General features: G+C 45.3%; 1 protein-coding gene across 1 annotated transcript in view; it reads right to left on the bottom strand.

Annotated features, from left to right (window-relative positions):
- The window catches only part of ANKFN1 (ankyrin repeat and fibronectin type III domain containing 1), a 1,480,122-nt gene that overhangs the window by 1,138,105 nt on the left and 318,609 nt on the right, over positions 1-23,408 (bottom strand). The window contains exon 2 of the mRNA XM_085614412.1: positions 20,012-20,204. Within this exon, the coding sequence (XP_085470538.1) occupies positions 20,012-20,188 (177 nt within the window). The 5' untranslated portion in view covers positions 20,189-20,204. The remainder of the gene's footprint in view (positions 1-20,011; positions 20,205-23,408) is intronic.

Here is a 23,408-nt window from a genome sequence, read left to right as displayed (position 1 = left end):
GCATAGAGGGGCTGCATTTTGATCCTACAACTAGTGGGAACATATCCCATGACTTCTCTGCATTAACCTTGATGTTCGTTCAACCCCCCCGTCATACCCCCACTTTTTAGGACACATGTTACTGTAACGTGTCTGACACATGCCGTGATTTGATGGGGCCTTTTCATTTTTAACATTTAGGGGAGTTGTTCAAATCTCACCACTCTGCTGTTTTTAATACTACACTCTCTCACTTGTGCTCACTGTTCTTTACATGTCACTTGATTTTATTGTTTTATGGTGCACTAGACCAGTGTGACATAAGAATGGCTGATTTCACATTTTCTCAGCCACCTTGACTAAAGAGGTCTACCATAGTTACGTGAGTGCACACTATGGTGATGTTTATACATTCACACTTCTACACTCTAGAGGCCCCATACTCCCACTGCACCATACGGCAAGGAATAAAAGATCTCTGCCAAAGAGCCCCTGCATAGGGTGCCGGTCGGGTATTGCAACGCCGACCCAACGAGGAGCATGCCCGATGATAAAGCATGACACCCAGCTGGCTGAGTGTGTGAGGGCCCTCATTCTGAAAGGAAGGCTTTCCCACCTCCTTTCATACTAGACCTATTGATCTCTTCTTGTGATCCCGCCACAACCTCCCCTACTTCCCCTGCAGGAAAGGCATACCTCTTTTTTGCAATTTGATCAGGGCTTGTATGCTGGACCTTTTCCAAAAGCCCTACTGTCCCCTTCTTTGATTCCACTCTTTACGTGGTCACCGCTATTTTAATGCAGACTGGTATTTTATGGAGTGGAAGGGGGGTCGCGAGTTGGTAATCCTAGTGGGGGATTATTAACTGCCACTTATGTGATTACCCTTTAATGAATGATGTCTCTAAGCCTAGGTGTATTGTGTCAGATGGGCTTCATTTTGTTCATTCCAAGAAAAGCTTGGAGGTTGGTGCGATCTTAGAATCTCATCATTTTGTGTTTGCCTTGGATAAGTTGGCTAACTCACCTAATCCTATAATCATTTAAGGGGAGGTGCTACACCTCCATCATTGACTTTATCTTTGTTTCAGTGCCACTATTTCTGTGTATTGCCAACTTCAACATCATTCATAGCCCTTCTAGTGACAACAACCCCTTGCTTTTAGAACTTGAGGGTCTTGTGGACTCCACCCAATTACAGGTGGGGGCTGTTAGAGGGCTCTCCCTTTTAAGCCATGGCAGGCAGCTAAACTGGTCACAGATGGAACTGCTACACATTAAGGCTTCCCTTTTATCTAATGTGGACCGAGAAATATCCGTATGTTTTGACACAGACGCCCTGAAAAAAGTATGTTGTGCAAGCCTTTGAGGATATCACCTGCAAAGTTAATGAGTTATTGTGTGTACCCTTAACCCAGGTGGGTGGCAGGAACCAAAGTGGTTTCATTGGGCTTGCTCCAAGTATCTCTGGTAGTTGAAGGTGGCCCTGAAGCAGGTCCTAAGAGATAGGAGCCTTGCAGGAGCCCATAGACAAGCCTACAAGCTGGCATTTGCCAAATGTAAATATACTTAGCAGAAACTAGCCTGGGAAGATTTAACCCAGGCAAGCGAGATGTGTCACGTCTTGAATGCAGCAGTATATTACAGGGTGCTGCCCTCATGGTCAACGACAGGGACCCTGCTTGTGTTCAAGAAGGGAGACAATGATAAGCCCCAATGCTACCATCCCATCCCATTGATTGATGCCGGAGTGAAGGTCCTCGAAAGGATTATACTTAATAGGTCAATGGCTTGGTTGTATGCTAACCAAACCTGGGCAGTGAACTTCGCTCTGTTCGCAGATTTGTGGAGTTTTCTGCACTCCGTACTCCGAGGAGCTCGCGGAGTGTAGAACACTCCGCTTCGCGATGTGCAGCAGAGTTTTTTCCCCGCTCGCGATAGCGAACGGTAAGTTCGCGATCGCGAACGGTAAGTTCGGGAGCGCAAGCGGCAACTCAGGTAGAATTTCTACCCGAGCTGCAGCAATACCAGCACAAACAGCAGATCCCACTGCACTCTGCCACTCGCGAAACTTCACTGAGATTTTTGTAACTTCGCGAAGTTCCACGTAGCAAAACTCTGCAAACTACACCCAGGCCTATTGCTAACAATTTCTTATGGCTATCCAATATGGCTTTAGGCAAGGGAGGTCCACATCTGGCCAATGCCTGAACCATTATTTAATTATAAATAAGTATACTGTTGCACAGTCCAAATCCCTCCATTTGGCATTCATGGACCTTACATCCACACTCGATAGGTTTATTCCTGCTAAATTGTGGGCCTTGCTTCTCGTATTAGGGGTGGAGGCTAATATAGTGGCTTTGTTGATAGACCTGCATTCTGACACCTCAGACTCCATGTGTTTTTTCTCATGGTGCTGCTTGCCCTAGGTCCTTTCCAGCTAGCAGGGAGCTATGACAAAGGTATATCCTTGAACCTTTCTTGTTTACTTTATATGTAAATAGGCTTGAGCAAGCCCTTGTTTCAGCCCAGGCTGATTGTCCTAAGGTAGGGTTGAGGTCACTACCGGTATTTTTATATGCCAACTATGCGGTCCTCATGGCCTGCACGGCCCGGGGCTGCAGCCCCTTTTGAGCAAATATGTCACCTTTATGAGTAGCCTGGATCTTGTTCTGAACTTTACCAAATCTTATGTCATGGTAGTGGGTCCACGGTCTACCAGCTCCAAGACCTTGAAGGTGGACCCACCACACACTGGATAAAGTCTCAGCCTTTCACTACGTTGGTGTTAAGAACAACTGGCAGCCTCTGTTAGAGGGAAAGAGAGCTGAGCTTGTTAAATCTACAGGTGTTGTGGAGAGCTTTGCTCTTAGGTTGGGCTTTTGGTCTCTGTAAGTTCTGCTGAAGAGTTACAATGCTAAGTATGTGCCCCTGGTCTGGTATGGTAGTGAGATTTGGGGGTATGTGAAACCAACATAATTCAGGTGTCTGAAAACAAGTTTCTAAGGTGACTTGTCCAGGTCCCGCAAATGTACCCCGGCTTTTCAGTACATTCAGAACTTGGAATTAGGTTTCTTGCTGATATAGTTGCTCTTAGCCCCTTTCTCTGATGGATACAAGTTTGGACCAGGGAGGACCTTAAGATCAGTAGATTGATCCTCTCTGAATTGTTTGTCCCTGGATGGTGTGCAAAGAATTCCCTGGTTAGCAAATGTGAAGATAACATCTGCTGCACTTGGGAGAGGAAGTCTATTTGACATCCCACTTCTTGTCATCCTGGGATCTACAAGGTATAAAAGATCTGTAATTTGAGCAGGCATCATTAACCAGAGAAGGGGCCGAATTGATGAAAAACCTGGTGAGGGTACACATGCTTCCAAAGACTGTACATGGTGCGGAGCACTGCTTAGTTCAGGTATCCAGTAGTCAAAACTGGTTTCTTCTGGCCAGGTTTTGATTTAACCAATTACATCATCTGCTGGCCATGTCCTGTGGTTGGGTCCACCCTGGTAACAGGACACCCTGCAGGTGTGACAATAGGTCTCCACAGGACACCATACATTTTGTTATGTTCTGTAATTACTATAGTTGGCCCAGAAAGCAGTTTTTGACATGACACCACTGTTTAAGACCCTGAATTTTACCCAAGTGCTACCTGTACTCATGCACTTACTATTTCTTCCCAATTAACATTTTTTGTCTGCTGGGGTAGGTTTTTCCATGCACTGTCTTAGTGTCTAAGCTCTCAAGACTTGACTGAATATGTATTAATTTATCAGGCGTTCCTTTTAATCTGTTTTTATTGTATCTAGACATTCTTATGCTGGATATAATGTATATGTGTTTTCCTGCATGTATTCATGGATAACTATCTTGATCTTTTATGGTTGCCATGAACAGCCAAATAAAGATTTAGGACTGGCTGACTGGTATTGCTAGGTTTCAAACTATGCAAACTTAGAACTATGCAAACTGGAGCACTGCTTTCCAGGTCCCGGTGTATGTGCTCTGACCTCTAAAACATAGAAAAATATACTAATCACCAATTGACATATTTAACTTAACAGTAAGGCCTTAGTATATGTGCCTTAAAAATTCATCAGTGGCATGGAAAGTTAAAATGCAGTCTGGGGACTACATCACTTATGGTGAAAATTCAATAAAGTGACAAAGAAAACATGGCTAGGTCTTGGCCAACCACAAACAGTGACTACTGATTGGCACTTTACTTTTTGACACTTTTTATCCTAAATTTTCGAAAATTCCTCTCTCCAGTTCCCCTTATTTTTGTTGTTGTTTTTGAGTCATTTGCCTCATTAAAATGTTTTCTTTTCTTTTAGAGTGGTTGTGGGATTTTTACTGCGTTGTGTTTTGACTTTTTAACTGTTTTATTACTTCTAAATAATGTTCATGTTATGTCATGTTATGTTATGTTAGCCAGATTTATAAAGCGCACAGCTGCCCCAGCAAAGGGGCGTCCCGGCGCTACGATAGACAAGATATCAGGCCACAGCATAACCAGAGACAAAGCATAGCATTAAATGTTCTGAGGAAAAAGGAAGGTTTTTACAGCTTTCATAAAAGCCAGAAGATCGTCTATAGCACGAATATGGACAGGGAGAGTTCCAGAGCCTGGCCGCTAATACTCTGAAGGAGCGACCACCGGCCCTAACCCTCTTAAAACGTGGAACTATAGCAAGATGAAGTCCAGCGGACCTTAAAGTACGCAAAGGGACATAAGGCTGAATAAGAGGCTCCAAGATTTGAGGAGAGGAATACTTGAGAATTTTAAACAGTAAGAAAAGAGACTTAAACTTAATCCTCTGAGAAACGGGGAGCCAATGAAGTTGCTCAATGGTTTTTTTAGACGAGCAAAATCTCGGTAAGCCAACCAGAGCTCTGGCGGCAGCGTTTTGAACGCATTGGAGTCTAGCAAGTTCGGCTAGGTTGGCTCCTAACAGAAGGGAGCTTGCATAATCCAGCCGAGACAAAATCGTATCTTGGACAATGAGTTGTCTGGTTGGAGCATCAAAAAATTTAAAAGTAGGTCTTAGCCTTCTAAGTATCCCAAAACAAGTGGCAGCAGTTTTCTTTGTGTGAGAAACAAAGCTGAGTTTGGAATCTAACCAGATCCCAAGATTTTTAACCTCCGTGGCAGGGAGAGGAGTAGGACCAAGCTCCGAAGGCCACCAATGATCACACCAAAGATGACTCTGCTTGCCAACAATGAGCACCTCGGTCTTTTTAGCGTTCAATTGCAGGCAATTATCAGTCATCCAGCGCGCTACTGAGCTAATTCCCTCCCGGAACTTAGCAGCTTCGAGGTCGGAAGCCCCACTTAATGCTACCGCCAGCTGGGTATCGTCCGCATAGGACACCATAGTCAGGTTCCCACGTTTGGCGACAGCAGCCAGCGGCTGTACATAAAGGTTGAAAAGTGTGGGGCTAAGAGCCGACCCCTGCGGCACGCCCTGGGCAATAGGGTAAGGATTAGATTGAAAAGGAGGTGTAATAACCCTAAATGTGCGATCAGATAAAAATGATCGAAACCATTCCAGTGCTGTGGAACCGACACCAGCCTCACCCAGACGTTGTAACAAAATGGCATGGGAGACGGTGTCAAATGCAGCACTGAGATCGAGAAGCACCAGTGCCGCCGTTTGACCAGAGTCGACCAAGGTTCGCAAATGGTCGACCATACACAGCAACACCGTCTCCGTGCTATTGCCGGGTCGGAAGCCATTCTGAGTGGGGTCCAGAATATCAGCGCGACAAAGATGATCCGATAAGATGGCGTTAACATGGGCCTCGGTCAGTTTAGCCGCCCACGGTAGGAGTGATATAGGGCGATATTTCTCCATTTTAGATGGATCCAAGGCTGGCTTTTTCAGAATTGGCATCACCTGGGCTTGTTTCCAACTGGCAGGGACAGAGCCAGATGTTAAAGATAAATTGACAAGATCGCGCAGTGGAGGAAAACAGAGTGATGCAAACTCTCTAAACTGAGCAGGACGAAGAGGGTCCCTGGGTGAACCTGATTTAACTTTCACCACAATTTTTGTGAACTCCTCTAACGAAAGCTCAGGAAAAGAACACAAAGACAGCGTTGTCATTGGAGGAGATTCCACCTTAACCGGGGGAACGGATAAAACAGGAAAGGAACGATATATAGCCGCCACCTTTTCCACAAAGAAGGCGGCCAGGTCCTCGCAATGTGAGGCAGAACAAATCTCACCAAGTGAGGCTCGGCTAGCTGTGAGATCCTTAAGTACTCTGAAAATTTATTTGGTAGGATTAGTACTCGAGTTAAATTCGTGGGAAAAATAGGCGGCCCGGGTTTTACAGACCGCTCTATGATAAAGTCTAGTCTTAGCACGATACTCCCGGTTTTTGTCGGGTACGTAAGCCTTACGCCAAGCTCTTTCGGCTTGTTTACAGGATTTCCTTAAAAGCCGAAGCGCATCGTCATACCAAGGACTAGGCTCACCACAATGCCATTTAAACTCGGCAGTTGGAACCAAAAATCCAGCGCTCCAGTCAGCCAGTTGCAAAATAGATCATAGCCCGTCTCCACATCGGAGAAAGGACCCAAAGCTTGCTGACCAAGGAGCCGATGAAGATCAGCGAGTTTCAATTTGCTCCACGGACGTCTCAGTGACATAGGAACCGTTGTTTTATAAGGGGAATCCTTAATGTCAAGATGCAGCTCAATGAGATGATGATCCGTCCAAGCCATAGGTTTGGGGGGTAACACTTTAGCCGATGTTAGATTTGTAAAAATGGGGTCCAAAATGTGGCCCCCAACATGGGTACAGCGATCCACAAGCTGAAGCAGCTGGAGGGCTTCCAAATCTGCTAGGGTACTGCTAACAGCAGGAGAAAGGGGAAAATCAAAGTGAAGATTTAAGTCTCCGATAATACTGAAATTAGCAGTAGTTAAGGCCAATGCGCCAACGGCCTCCGGCAGTGCTAACCTGAAGGCAGCATCTGGACCTGGGGGTCGATAAATAAGTAGCCCAGAAAAATTAAAATGAGGACTGACCGAGATACGAAAGTGGGCACTTTCGCAGCCGGCTATGTCCATAGGCTTCCAGGCACATGAAAAGCAGGATTTAATGACATCCGCAATGCCACCTCCTCTTGAGTTACGATTATGGGTGAAGATCATATACTCCGAAGGAAGAGCCAGATTAACCGCGACCGCAGCATCCTCATGAAGCCATGTCTCAGACATGAACAAAATGTCAGGGGCGGCATCAGTAAGTAGATTGTGCACATCCCCATAATGTCTAACCAGCGACCTCACATTAAGATGACAGATCTTAAGATTAAGAGAAACCTGGGGTTTGATCGAAGGTAATACAACACGGTCTAAACACCCCGAAGGAGTATTCCTATGGGCAGCGATATGGGTAGGCGGTAACAGCTTAAATGGACAATCAGAACAATTAACAGGGCCAGAGAGTGGATGCAATACACGGCATCTGCAGAGCGCCTGACTTCGCAGGCTGATCAGCGTAGTCCTTGCATACCTTAATACTGAGGATGTCTGGGACATCTTGAGATAAGATAGATGTAACGATGCCCGGCCTTGCGCGGCCTCGACGCGGACGAGCGCAGACGGGCAGGACTCTGGCATGACTCAGGCGCAGGGAAGGCGCTCCCCGCTGCGCGTCACCGCTGTACGCTAGGGAGGCTGGCTTAAATAGACTGGGTAAGAACATAAAATTGCAACACAAATACAAAAACGGGAGTATTTTAAAATATTCAGCGCGCACCCTCGAGAAAGCGCTACGCTAAGCACGCGAGTCTTATGGCAGGCAGGGAAACCCAGATACCTTGTCCGGCTGACCCGCTAGGCAGACCACCTTAAATAGACTGTCCGCGGATAGGCAGCACGTCTAAGACACTAAAGATGGCGCCCGCACACTGTCACCACCAATACCCCACTCAACATGGCGGCCAATGTTCCCTCAGCTTCCCCAACCCGAGGACAGGACCCGCTAAGCAGTGGTGTAACAAACAATTACAATGCGAGTATGAGGGCAGCACCCCAGATAATACCAAGGGTAAGAACATAAAATTGCAACACAAATACAAAAACTGGAGTATTTTAAAATATTCAGCGCGCACCCTCGAGAAAGCGCTACGCTAAGCACGCGAGTCTTATGGCAGGCAGGGAAACCATAGTTTCCCATGTTAAGTTTATTTGCTCTGCGCCATATCGACCAGGGGATGGTCTCCACATTTATATACATGGAATTGTTTAACAGTTGTCTTGAAATGCTAGAGCAGAACCCAGGCAAAGAGAAACATTATGCACTTATGCCCCAGCTTTAACTTTAATTAGGCTATCACACCGAGGAGGTATGACACTAAAAAAAAATCCTGACAGTGGACTACCAATAATTGGAGAGTGACACAAATTGAGCACACTAGGGTCATTACAAGATCCCATTGAAGACAGCGGTCTCTTAGGGATTAATTCCTACAGTGCAATAAACAAAAAAAAAATTCAGGAAAGACGGGTAGGACCTGTCACAGAGCCTCAGACCAATGATGCATGAAGATTATTGTACATAAAGAGTTGTGGGAGGAATCTAGTAACTGAGACACAATAACCCGTTAATAACACACAAATTTTATTTGAAACTGTTCTAGAAAAAGATGTAACAGATCTTGAATGGAGCCAGATTCTAAGATACACTCCTGCAGTTTCCCGAAACATCCACTTTAAATATAAACAATTTAATTTCTTGCATAGAGCATACCTCAACCCCAGGAAACTCAATCGTACCTACAGCAACATGCCTGCAACATGCACCGGATGCGCTCAACCTAATATGCAGCATTTAGGAACTGAGTGGTTATTCAGAAGCTGTCACTAACCAAGTTAAATCCAAAAAGCATAGATCTGGTATTTATTCTCCAGAATCGTACCTATTTGGGTAATCTCTGTGCCCCGAAGCAAAGAAGGTGACATAGTACTGCTTGTGTCCAAAATAAGTCTAATTATGGTGTGAGAGTTGAGGAAATGGTTGTGAAAATGAGCAGAAGTTGAAAGCACTGCAAAGTCCTTAGAAAGAGCCTCATGGAAAGACAATTGGATTGAAGTACTTTCATTTATCAAAGATGGACACCCTTGAAGCCCATAGAGAGTCTCAACTTAATCTACATGTTGGAAAATGTCTCTATCTGAAGGGTCACCCCAATCGTTTTGCCTACCTGCTCCTCTGTTTCTAATCTTCTTTTTGTTGGCCTTAGGATTTTGAGCACTTGACCACATTTGACCAGTGCTAAAGTACATGGGCTTCTCTCGAAACATGACAACATTGGTTTAACCTCATTTGGGATATTTAATTGAACTGTTAGCCCCTAGTAGAATGTACTACATGTGCCAGGGCCTGTACATTTAATGTCACTAATGGGACTGCAGCACTAATTGTGCCACCCACACCAGTAGGCCTTTAAACATGTTTCAGGCCTATTGCCAGGTCGATTTGGCATTTACAACCCCTTGCCAAGCCTTTAACTCCCCTTTTATAACACATAAGTCACTCCTAAGGTAGGCCCTAGCAGCCCCTGGGCAGGGTGCTGTGTAAGAATAAGGTAAGACATGGACTTTTAGGTTCTGCATGTCCTGGAAGTGAAAAACACCCTAATTCTTTACACTAATTTTGTATATACTACCAATCCACGTTTTAAGACCATTGTGAGTTTTAAATCCTCTTGTTTCTCTCAACTGTTCATTTTTCTAAATGTGATTACTGCTTCACCTTCATCAACTTGGGGCTCTTTTTGTAGTTACACTTGTGACACCTTCTCAGGATGTAAATTGATCTCAACTGCCTCGCATACTACACCGGAAGTGAGCTGAGGGAGTTCTGCAGGGAGAGGGGACTAAATGAGGACAGGAAAGCTTCCAAAGAAGACCAATGGGTAGCCCTCCGAGACTATGAGGAAGCCAGGCAGTTGAAAACAACAACAGGAGAGGGGAACCCTGAGCTGAGGGAACGACCCCCCTGCCTCCAGAAGGGGAATCAAGACACCCAGAATGGGGCAGGGAGCAGTGTATCTACCAGGGGCCTGTCACATATGGAGTTGGACATCAATGCTATTGAGAGCTACAGCATGGCTGAGCTGAGAAATGTTGTTCAGAGAGAGAGGACTGAAAACTCCCAAAGGTGATCCAAAATTGGAGTATCAGATAGCGCTTAAAGCCTGGGGGTCTGTAGAATGCAATATGTACCACAGGAAGAGTTTGAAGAGGGCTACTTTAAAGAATGCAATCCCTGATTGAACATGGCCTCAGAATCAGGGGCCCAAGAGGGAAGCAGCCCTAAGAAGGAGGGAAAAGAACAGAAAATTGATTTGGCAAAGGCTCCAGAGGAGGGAGGAGATCCCACACAGTGTGAGTCCCCTGCTACATCCTATGCAGTAAGCAGTGTATCCTCCCAAACCCTGTGTCCTGAGGTGTTAAAGGACAGACAGGCTGAGAGGGATCTGAGGCTTCAGCTGGCCCAGCTGCCCCAGCTGGCTGCAGAGGAGGACCTTGGAAGAGAAAACATTATTGGTGCCTTATGAATTGAGTCTCAAGGAGCTGGCCCTAAAACTTAAACAGCTGGTAGTGTCTGGCAGAAATGTTGGCAGCAATACTACAGTGTCCAGTGGTGGAGAAAGGATTGACATAGCCATGGACTTGGTGCCTGACTACAAGGAGGGAGATGACAAATACAGGTGGCTTGAGGCATATGAGGTTACTCTGAAATTGCACAAGATCCCTGGGTAGGATTGGCATATCCCTGGTGTTGGTAGGGATGCCCTACTGACGCTGGAAAAGTGGCACAGGCTGAGGTATCCCAGCATGAAGGAGACCCTTGTCAGGAGGTATGGATTCATACCAGAAGAGTGCAGGTTGAGATTCAGGGGCAGTCAGAAACTGGCCCACCAGTCCTAGGAGGATTTTGTAGGTAGATTTTGTATGTTACTTTTGCAAGGCACCAGAGGGTTCTTTGAAGGGCAGTGAGGTTAACACATATTAGGGGCTGTACAATTCAATGGCTGGAAAGCGCTTGTTCAGTTACTGTTTTCCAGAGCTAAGCGAACACCTGGTAGATTGTAAGTTCTCTGACTCTAGGGAACTTGCAAAGGAGGCAGACATCTGGGTAAGTACGAATATATAAGAAAGCATTTGGGAGTGATTCTAAGGAAGATGGTTCAGGTTTCTCTCAACAGAGTGAGAGGGAGGTACGCAGTGACCCAGACAGGTCCCAGTTTAGTTGGGGGAGGGGGAAAAGTTCCATGTATCCTCTGAGAGAAGGAGGAGAGGTGGGGTGGGCAGAGACCAGGGATCTCACTTTCCAGCCCCAGAACTTGGATTGTTCCCTAAGTGTGCACAAGCAGGGTATCCTGGTCTGTATTGAGAAACCATACACTCCACAGTGTCAGGAGAGCTACCAGGTCTGCTTTCTGGGGGTCCAACTCCACATAAGTGCACGCAAAGTCCCAGATGGAAGGGCAGGAGGGGGAAACAGTCCACAGTGGGAGGACCAGTAGGTCAGGGGTTACCAGAATATGTTTCCATCTCAAGGGTTAGTTGTACTCCCCTGGAAGTATTGGCTAGCCAGGCACATGTTCAGCCTAAGGATACAAACTCTGGATTGAAGGACTCGTTTCAGGATACCATCCCTGAACTGGTGGGAGGTGGAGGGTGCAGACACCCAGGGCTACTGTCCCCAACTCTGAGACACCACAGAGGACATAGGCCCTTGGATGGCCTGGAACCTGGCTCCTGACACTGACAGCTGTCAATGGTCTCTGTTGGTTGCTGTCCTTGTGGACAGAGTTTTCATTGGGTTGGGGACCAAAGTCAGAAACAAGGGGTGGAATGAGCTGCATTACTTTGTTGCCCCTGGTGCTACTGTCTACTTATTGGGATATATCTGTGAGAAAGTTAAGGTCAGGTGGTGCAAAGATGGGGCCCACAGGAGAAGGATTCCACATCGGTTAGCTCAGTAGCCCTAGAGAATATAGACATAGAGTTCCAACTGGGTTTAGAAAGGCATAGAACTGGCGAGTGCCCCTTCAGTGGTGGACCACTGTCCATGTTCTATCACTCTAAGACAGGAATTCTATCAAGGTACTGATTAGTTCACCCAGTGCATCGTCTGCAGAACCAATGCCTCTCAACTCAGCACATCATCATCAGAACTGGTGCATCGTGACCACGGTGTGAAGGAAATCGACACATCCCCTTCACTGTGGGATCGACATCCACGCATCGTTCGTCAGGCTCCGCATCGCACTGTTGTGACCAGGAACAAGATACTTGGATCAGCGGGCCTTGCATGGCTACTGTATCTCACCCGCGGTCCATCGCGGTTAGCTGAAACTTTTGATTTTGCCGAGGTCCATCACAACCAGATAACCCCCATAATGGCTATGTTTACATTTAATCATTCAAAAATCTTATCTTGACTTTTACTAATTACATTTTTGTCATTTAGATCTTCTTTCATTTAGAAAATAATAATCAAAATTTCTAGCTGGTGTGGATTCTTTGTGGTGTTTTCGCTGACCTACTGTTTAAAGTGTGACACAAATACCGTACACATGCCTCTTAAGGTAAGCGTGTCTGACTGTGGTTCCTGCTCGGACAGGGCGCATACCTCTGCCAACCAGAAACCCAATGTAACACTACTATAGTCGACTTAAATATTATGAAGCTGATCCTCCACAGCCCAGGCTTTAGAAATAGGCACATATCAGCCTGCCAGTTAATCACAATCACCGACACCATTCCTCTCAATAACGAGCCTACTCCGCATACTCTTCTAAGGACCCCTAGTTACTTAGTTTTTCTGTTTAGGGTTAGTTTGTATATCATATCATCTCAAGTCATGCACCACATCAACATCCCAGAAATAATCTAGGAAGCAACACACATGTAGCCTGCTTTTCAAGGTTGTACGCATAAAAGACACAACCCAATATAAAAAACACAACAGGAGCAGTAAAATACCTCCCTGTCATGTTATACATAAGGGCCCTTTTTCGAGTTTGGTCGAGAAGCTACTCCATTGCACCCCCAATGGAGTACTCGCTTTACCAGGATCTCATTCTGCCTCCTGATATAGAGCTGGGTGAACCAACAGTTTGTCAATCATGCAGCCTACTCCGTTCTGTCACTAACATACTCCTTCCCTGGCCCTATGAAATATGGGCGGTTGGAGGTAAGCCATCTGACAATCTGCTCAATTTAAAGTTGGTGGTTGGGTTGTAAAATCTAATTGTGAGTCGCCCTGGGCCGTAAACTCTGCTCTGTGGGTAGAGTTCACAGAGAGCTGCTACCGGCCAGGGATATTATTTATGTGCATTTGTCACATAAGGTCAATTATAAATGTGGTAAGTACCCTAGCTCAGAGAGGCACTGAAGGGGCCAAATGGAATGTGAGTGAGCAACGAAGGGAGGCAGAGTGTTGCTGAAACTCACCATGCCTGGGCAGGAGACGAAAGCAGGAAGTGGAAGCTTGTTGTAAACCCATCCTGTTTCAAGGGTATTGCAGTTGCTGCCTGGGAGTGGGAGGGAGGTCTGTATGTTCTGGGGAAGGGTTTTAAGTTAACAAAAGTACACAGCACTGGGGCCAGTGACCTGGACAGTGGACACAGTGCCACCGCTGCCACAGGATGGCGCCTTGCTACAGAAGGTGGATTGACGTGATTTGCTTGGGATCACTTCCCGTCACTCAACCATTTTCTGTATTGATTAGGACCACAACTCCCATCATTCCTGGCATGTGAAGGTGTGGGTGGGTGTTTCTGGAGGTGTTCTGTAGGGATGATGGTGGCTTAACCATTGCGATTAGCATGTGCCATATCTATGCAGCTTCAAGTCGGTTGAGCTGGGGACCCAACTCTGTGAAGTAAGCTGGTGCCAGGGACCGGAAGATGTAGCTGTCATTTCAAGGTGGTAAGGAGGACACTGAGGGTTAATTCCCCTGCTGCAAAAGTGTATGTACCTGCAGGTTTATGGTGCGGCTCAAGTATCACAGCCAAGCAGGTTACTGTACCTGTGTGAAGGTCACAGTGATGGATCAGCTGATGATGGGGCTGAAGTGCGCACTTCCTCTGGAAGGTCACAGTTTGTATTGCCGCACAGCCATTCTCCAAACAGTTAATGCTTGTTATACACAAAGGGAATTATACAAGGCCAAGAGACACTGTCCTTCATGGCAGTCTGAGTCTCTGCTGAAACTCTGTCATGTGCGGAACTCTACAGAATTCCACTGTGTTTTTCAGCAGCTCCACGAGCTTTGCCCTCAACAAGTTGTGAGGGACAGTAAACATTTAGAAATGAGACCTTCACCATGGGAGAAAACCCACATGTTGTTGGAGCTATTAGTTTAACATTTGTCAAAAACAAACTCTCATCAAGAGAGTTTGTTGTTGAAAAATATAACAGTTTGGAAAAGTCTGACGGACAGCTGAAAAGTCTGACAATGCCATCAGTCAAACTTTTCCAACACTGATAGAACCTGCCATGATGGCGGATCCTGCCAATGTATAGCAATATTCACGGTCCGGGTGGCATCTCTCAACTTGGTGGGTAGCATAAAGGCATTTTGGGGGATGTGAAGCCCTCTGCTGCCCTTTCTGCCTTTACTCCATCCACCAAACCTTAACCTCTTCAGTGCCCATGACGAGCTGGACTCGTCATGGGCCGCGGTAGCGCTGTGCCCATGACGAGTCCAGCTCGTCATAGACCCCGCCCGCTAATGCAACGGCCGGCACAGGGCGGGGAAAGGGGCGGGCACTGAAGGGGTTAAGCCCTCACTTCTTTACTTATAGCACGCAATGCTCTCTACATGCATTAAAGATATGTAACACTGGTCACATGAGGGGTTTGCATTGGGAGCAAAACAGCGCAAGATTATTTTTTTGCTGATGGTCTGCTGATTACCTCTGTGAAGGCTGTGTCAAATGCTCCCGAGACCTATTGAGAAATCTCAGGATTTAAGGTGAATCAAGAAATTGGAGATCCTAGGCAGGTGTGGATGCAAAGACAAAAGAAACATTAGCCACTGATTCTCCATTTAGTTAGCCAAAATTAAACTAAGTGCCTGGCAATTTATATAACTTACATGATGTAAAATCTGTATAAGGCTTACATTATCCCCTCGCCTAACTGACAAAGATCAAAAGGGATCTCAGGTGATGAAAAACTCTGTTTCATTTTCATAGTTAGGTATAGACTCATCCCTATAAATGAACATTATCACTATTTAAACCTTACTGGTGTCCTTTCTTCAAAGGCATTTTCCTTTATAATAATTAGTGTATGATACATTTGTGTGCTGTGGTTAGAAGACCAGACTAGCGAGAAAACTAAACTAATTAGCCAATGAAAGGCTAAAGGTCAAGTGTAGTCCTATATTAAGAACTACTACGTAATAGCCAATTGGACATAGTCTTTGAGTGGCACTAGTTAGACTTGGAGAGAGCACTGCTGGGGAGACCACTATGACATATTTTGTGGCTACTGAAATATAGAAATACCTGCAATATTCTATGTCTCTCCTGTAATAACACTAGTTATAGCAGCATGGGACACTCTTTCCAAAAACCATGTGACTACTACACTTCAGTCACCATGCAGGCCTCCCCACTTTAATCAGGAATTCATACTTGCTCTGACTGGTAATAACTATGCAAAATGGAGGGAGGGAGGGTGGCTGCCTTACACTTAGTGATTTTTTAGGTTGAGCATTCGAGACCTCTTGTATGTACTTTAGTATATACTTATATGTGTATATACTTTGTGGGCTCTGGAGATCAGCCCTAGGACTTGTCTGCTTCCTCTTAGGGACTTTTCTTTCTGTTCAACTGCCTCTATACAACAGTTGTGAAAGAAAACGACCGGCAGAGGTCAGTAAAATACCAGAATTGCTTTCTGCTGAGGGACTTTCTTTTTTAAGTTTTCTGGCAACTGCCTCTATTTAACGTTCTTGATAGAAACCAAACATCACAGGTCAGTAAAATACCAGAATCACTTTAGCATTCTCTAGATTCCAGTCCATAGAAATTGTCTTTCAGGAGCACCCGTAGACAATAATATATATTTCAAATTTTGTATCTTCAGTGATATGACCACCAAAAGGCCCTGCTTTTTTATTAAAAACAGAGCTTTGGACTATACCATTTCCTGCTGAAAGGCTATATTTCTCTCCATGTGTTCCCATACCTGGCGTGTCACACAGTTTAGGTGCCGATTCCGATCCGTTAAAAATATTCCCCATACGAATTGTATCCGGATTTTTTTACGTACGAATCGTACAAGTCCCGTACAAACTGGCAAGTACGATTCGTATGTAAAAAAATCCATACGAATCGCATTGGGAAAATTCCCCGACACGTCCTCGGGTCGGAAAAAGTGTCAGACACGTCCCCGGACATTTTTACGTACGAATCGGGAAAATGAAGTCCGAGCGCGCAAGTACGATCCATCCCGTCCATTCGAATGCACAACCGTATGGAAAAAACACTGTACGGAGCGAACTCCCATAGCAACCATGGAGACGTCCAAACATGTGCCCGCATACGCGCCAAACACCCCCCAGCCCACCCCCATGTACGCGCCGTACCCCCAGGCCCCCCATGTACGCGCCGTACCCCAGCCCCCCATGTACGCGCCGTACCCCCACCGTCCATTCGAATGCACAACCGTATGGAAAAAACACTGTACGGAGCGAACTCCCATAGCAACCATGGAGACGTCAAAACATGTGCCCGCATACGCGCCAAACACCCCCCAGCCCACCCCCATGTACGCGCCGTACCCCCAGGCCCCCCATGTACGTGCCGTACCCCAGCCCCCCATGTACGCGCCGTACCCCCACCCCACCCCCGTATGTACGGAGCGTACCCCCACCCCACCCCGTATGTACGGAGCGTGCCCCCATCCCACCCCGTAGGGACGGAGCGTACCCCCACCCCCGTATGTATGGTGCGTACCCCTCATATGTACGGAGCGTACCACCACCCCCCGTATGTACGTGCGTACCCCCAGTGCATAGCGCTGGGGGTACGCACCGTACATACGGGGGTGGGGGTACGCACCATACATACGAGGGGTACGCACCGTACATACGGGGGTGGGTGTACTCTCTGTACATACGAGGGGTACGCACCGTACATACGGGGGTGGGGATACGCTCCGTACATATGAGGGGTACGCACCGTACATATGGGGGGTGGGGGTATGCTCCGTACATACGAGGGGTACGCACCGTACATACGGGGGTGGGGGTATGGCGCAGACATGTGGGGGGTGCCGGGGGTACGGCGCAGACATGGGGGGGCTGGGGGTACGGTGCAGACGTGTAGGGATGGGGGTACGGTGCGTACGGGGCCCCCTTTTCGCCGTGCATCATGGCGTACTTAGCTTTTCCGGCACTTTTTGGGTCCCGTAAAAATATTGCCGTGCGAAGTGCTGTGGGTATGAATCGTACTTGCTGGTCCGTAAAACACTGCCTGACTCCGTGCGAATGTAGCGTACGCGGTGTCCCGGATCGGAATTGCGGGTATATTTTAGCCGGTCGGTGTTTTTTACGATTCGTACGGAAATGGTGTTTCCGTACGAATCGTACTTGCATGTTTGTAAGGTATTTTTCCCGGGTACGAGTCGGACGGAGAAAACGCTCCGTCCGACGATTCGTACCCGGTTTTTCCAGGATTGGAATCGGCCCCTTAGTGTTTACTTTCCCTCCATGTTAAAGAACAGTAGATGTTTCAGCACCCAGGCTAATGTGCTGCATAGCTAAATACATATACAGTCCCAAAGGCGGGAACGATTGCATTGCAAATGCTTGTTCTACTCAAGGTTACCCAAGTCATTTAATATATGCAAGAAAGGCTTTTGTATTGATAAGAAAGCATTCATTGTCTTCAGATAAGAAAGCTAGAATGAGACAACTAATCCTTTTTGAAAAAATGTTTTGCAACTATGAGATGAAAAGAGGCCTGGTCCCTGGTTTGTATACTGTGCTGTAAAATGAAGGTGACTTGGTAAAATGGCCTTATATATATTAGTTGGATATGATACTTTGAGTGGAAGTGACAGAACTGATGGCAGACATTATGTAAACATATCCTGAAGTTGTCAAGAAGTGTGCAGAATCGAGACACTTTGCATAAAATTATGTTTACATAGTACACTACACCCCAAAAATTCAAGAGCTTGTTTTTAGGGTCTAGTGATAGATGTTGGAGACTGTAGGCGGACCAGAAGGTGAGTTGCAAATATGGTGGTCAGGCCCTTGGTTGAAAGTTTTATAGGAGGTGGTTTTGAGTCATGAAGGGATAGCATTGTGTTCCTGCACACCTGATTGTTAACTGTGCTTGAGTTGCAGCCACGAAATATGAGGCACGTGATGAAAGCTGAGTGGAAACTGCTCCCAAGAATGCTTTTGACCACTCAGCCATAGCGATGAGCTAGACGATCGATTATTGAGTGGCCTCATCACTTGCGGATCATCATAGTGAAGACGATGTTGTCATATGGTTTGAAAAAAAAATGGAGGCTGTTAATTGAGCACTTGCAAAGTAACTCAACAGATCTATCATGCCCAAGAACATTGAGTGTTAAGGTTTTGGTGGAATCCCTAGCAAGTACTGTTCGAGTGCTAGCCCTAGAAAATGCAACCGTGGTTGGTCGATGGAGAACAAGGCCTGTCTCCAGACATGTTTCTACATCGTGTTTCTACCATGTGATAGCTTGTGAAGTTGTGAGAGAAGGAAAGAGCTACGTGAAAATTGAAAACTGTGTTTTTCGGAGGTACATGAGCTGTTGCGTTTCTCACAAACATTATTCAGGTGCATGTGTTTTGCTTGCGTCTTTACTATAAGAAAATTGCTAACAAAATGCTTCTTTGAAAAAATGCTGTTGAAAGAACAGTTACTTCATCTTTAGGTTCCCATAAGTTAATGAACTGCCCCTACAGTCAGCCTCACTAAGACCACCACCAGCGTCTTTCGAACTCAAATACATAACACTAATGTAAGTATGACACTATGTTTATGATAGATTACTCAGAAGGCTCTTCTCTACCATCATTTCTGTTGTCTACCACCTCATTGTGCCTAGGTGCAATTTTCTGTGAACGCTATACAGAATTCTTTTGCTTAAGCTGTTCAGTAAAAGTGAATTATTACAGATGCTGCTTATGTGCAGTGTTCACAAAACCAGGCAATACAGGTTTTCCACACACAGAGAGTACAACAATGTTCCTTAATCATAACCTTTCATCTGTACAAAATCAAAGATATTGCTTGTTTCGATAAGACGTCAGTTTCAATAAGGTATGAAGAGCTCCAGACATTTTTTTCCCTTACACACAGAGGGGCATATCAACAAGGGCTTTATCTCTGCTTTTTTGGCTTTAAAAGACAAAAAAGCAGAGATAAAACTAGCACCCTATCAACAACAGGGTGCTAACACGCAAATTTGCATGTTAGCACCCTTTTACTCTACGCTTCCCCTTGCATCTGTTCCAGAGTAAAATAATAGGAGAAATGTCGCTAAGCGACATTTCTCCTATTATCAAGAATGTCGCTAACCCTGTTAGAGACAAAAAAAGCAGCGCTAACCGCGGTTAACGCTGCTTTTTTACGTCTGCTAATTTTCAGACTTAGCCATGATATCCTATGGAAGGAGGATATCATGGCTAAGTTTGCCTGTCCCTATCAACAAGGTAACGTGAGATTATCGTTGGGTTTCCAGCGATAATCTCACGTTAGCCTGTTAGCGTGAGGATTTTTATCGCTATTGAGATAAGCGTTGCTAATAGCACGCTATCTCAGCGATAAAAATTCACGCTAGCCGGCGATAATTATCCAAGCGCTAAGTGCGCTTTGCGATAATTATCGCCGGTTGTTGTTGATATGCCCCATGGTGAGGTATGTGGTACATTCATTTATTTCAAACTGCTCGATAATGCCAACTGATTTGGCGATACAGGCGATAAGCACTTACCACAGACGATTTTCTGAAGTGGTCCGATCTTGCCCTGTATGCATCATCAAACGATGAATGGCTTCCTTTAAGTTTCTCGGAAAGATTCCGATACAAACGTTTTGCTGCATTTGGAGAGGATGGGGCACTCGTCTTTTTTGACTGGGAAAGATGTAAACTTTGCATTTGTTGCGTCATCTTCACGATGTACGTCCTAGACGGATTACAAAGACAATGATTTAGCAGCATGTCACTCACTGGGATCGATACAAAATCCTTAATAGCACGGGTTGTGCACTAAAACAAATCCTGCACAAAGTACACGGACCATCAGCTGACACATTTTAGGACTGCGATATTACTTGGGAGTTTAGTGACAGCTGGGGAAATTGTGTTTATCTCTATCCTGTCGGTGCACGCAGAATTTGTGTTACGACTTTACCCTCTACTCATACACTCAAATTGTGACAAAGGCACACTGTAAACGGTAATGGTTACTTTGTGAATGGATGGTGTGAAAGTGGTGCAACACATACTGCTTAAGATATAGTGGCGTAAGCAATACAGATTCACAAATATTCAGAATTCCGACTATTCAGAGATGAAGCTGATTAATTTGGAAAAACATGTAGTTTGTATATATTTTAGAGAAAAAGGTCCGTTTGTAAACTATTGTATTCCTATGCATCCCAAATAAGCACTAATAACAAGCGCCACTGCAGAATATGAGACATTGCACAAATACCACGCGCATAAAAACCATCATTATCAGAGGGAGAACTAATAAATCACCATGAGAAACAGAAAGTAAAGCCAATGTCTACCCCTTTACATTGAACAACAAACTTACATTTCCATAGGACAATAGATGAATCCAACGTATTATGATAAGAGTATTGAATACATTACACATAGTTTAATCATGAAATCATTAAAACAGTTCTATAAATATTATGATGTTTACAAAGCAGATTTCATTCTATACATGCTTTTCTCAAAAACAATTCGCTCAGCCACTCTACAAATAGTCTGTGCCTGACCTTCTATAATCATAGAATTGAGGTGTTCTTACTATCAATGCTCTGTACACATAACTGTTTCCAATATAAAACTGGGTACTATTTTGTTTATGTCAGCTTTATCTTGCATAATTTTCAACATTTTATGTTATGGACGTGACCATTCATACCTGAGATTACTCCATAATCCCACATCGCGTAAATGAGATGTCGTTCAGGTAAAAATCCTATTGTGGGATCATGGGAACAACTTGAAAGACTAGAGGTTTTTTATAATGCCAGGCACTATTAAATCAACTGAAAAATTAATTTCCTGTTGAAATCTTTATTTATTTATTTTACATGGTAAGTGCCATGGGGAGCTAAGCAACTGCACATAAAGTATCCTCTTCAGTCCTGAAGACTACTCTCTGTTCTCTGTTGAGCTCTTACTCATTTTCAGATTAGGATTCTAGAAGGAAAGCGTCACCCTGAGTTAGGGGCCGATTACGATCTCGCTAGGAATGCCCTCCGTACGACTCTGATCCAGAGGGCTTTCCTAGTGAATCCAGCTGTGCGAGTCCGACCGAACAAGTATGATGCAGCCATATGCTGATGGATTTGGTTCGCTCGGACTCCCATTGAACTCTGTGGGAGCTTGTGTACCGACGAAAAAAACAGGCTCCCATAGCAAAAAAGGGGTGAGTGGGGAAAAGCATACACCCCATGTTGCCCGCCATACTGTGCATGCTTGGATCAGGGGACCCATGCGTACCCCCTCGCGACTGATTCGGAGGGCTCTGGGTGAAGGGGGACCTGCTACGGCCCCCCAAAATCCGATTGCGACAGCCGTTTTGTCTGACTGACACCGAGTCAATACAGCTGTCCGAATTGTACAGAATCCGGCTCCATTGCATGGCACGATTCAGCTCCGAACGAGTCAGATGGACAGGATCTGGTTAGGAAACGACTCGGTCGACGAGGACAAGAACTTGGTCGTTCAGAACTGGGGACGATTGGCTCCTTAGTCTGCAATCTGCGCTGCATCATCCACCAATTGAATTTTGAATTTGTTGGGGGAATATCAAGTACGTTTATTGCAGTAATTTGAACATTGTTCGATGTTTGAAGAAGGGGTGCCATCACTATGATTTACCTTTGTGTCTGTCTTTCATTGTGGCATAGAGTTTGGACTATGGGGTGCAGAGTAGGTCTGAAGAACAATGTAAAGGCAAAAGACATTTCGGGATTGAGGAAGCCTGGGTTTTCCTTGTTAATGACTATTCTGTGATAATTTACTGTTACTTCTGCAGGACATCTGTGCTGTTTTGTGATCCATTTTTTCACATTGTTAAAGCTGCTGTGCTAGAGGTGTTTCAGGAACGTGTGGCTGGACTTGAAATCATGCTAAATGTAGTCTGCATGTGCTTATTGGTAGCTGGGGTGTGGCTCGTGGAATCCAGGCCCATCTAGTCAGACACTTTCTTTTGTAATCATGTTTCCCATGTGTGAGTCACCATTTTGCAAATGTGTGCGTGTATGTGTGTGTGTAGGTGTGCGCATGCGCTCGCTAGAGAGAGATGTGCATTTCTGCAACTTCTAATTGTCTTTAACTGAGAAAATTGTTGCCTATGGTTGTATTTGAGGCATTTTTAAAGTTGATATTAATTTTCTTTTTTGTTTAGTTAATATTTTTTTAATCTTAGTTTATTTTCACATTCTTGTTGTTGCCCTACACACAGTATGGGCCCCTGAAAAGACCCAGGCTCATTTTGGACATATATTTGTGCAGTACTTTCCCTGCAAAGGTGCATGTGTTTGTTACGGGGGGGGCTCCAAGGCAGGTAACCATGCTATCTTAGTCCTCTATGCCTCCTCCTTCCTTCCTATCTACTCATCCACGATTTTGTGAAACCATTGTGTGTCTAATAGGTGGCCATTTTGTGTTTGTCCACCAGACCTCCTCCTTCCTTTTCATGTGGTCAGTCATTCTCAGAAATTAGTTTTTCTCTGTGAGTCAGCCATTTTTCTCAGCGCCCCTTGCCTCCACCTGTGCTTGCACATTATTTTTTGAAAACCATTGTGTGTCTCTATTTTGTCTTTGCTAGTTTGTCAACTCATGTGCTCATTCATCAGCTCCCATGGGCTCTGGAGAGACACCTATATATTGTCCCAGCTAAAAAACAATGTGTCTACACATAGGTATATTACTGTTATGACAATGATTTATATTGCATAGAGTAGTATGGCCAAGTCTGGCTGCCTTCCTTTGTTATTTCATCTAGGCAGACAATACTGAGTCAGTGAGAAGTCTGTGAATTAGCTAACAGCAGAACTTAGAGACTTCCTTGCTAAGTGCCGCTGCCTGTGCTGTTAATAAAGAACAAATGAAGAAGAAAGCAGCTGGTGAAGAGAGATCT

The sequence above is a fragment of the Triturus cristatus genome, chromosome 7 (genome assembly GCF_964204655.1).
Source record: "Triturus cristatus chromosome 7, aTriCri1.1, whole genome shotgun sequence".
NCBI lineage: Eukaryota > Metazoa > Chordata > Amphibia > Caudata > Salamandridae > Triturus > Triturus cristatus.
The sequence above is the reverse complement of the archived record's forward strand: the minus strand, read 5'-3'. Positions and strand labels throughout refer to the sequence as shown.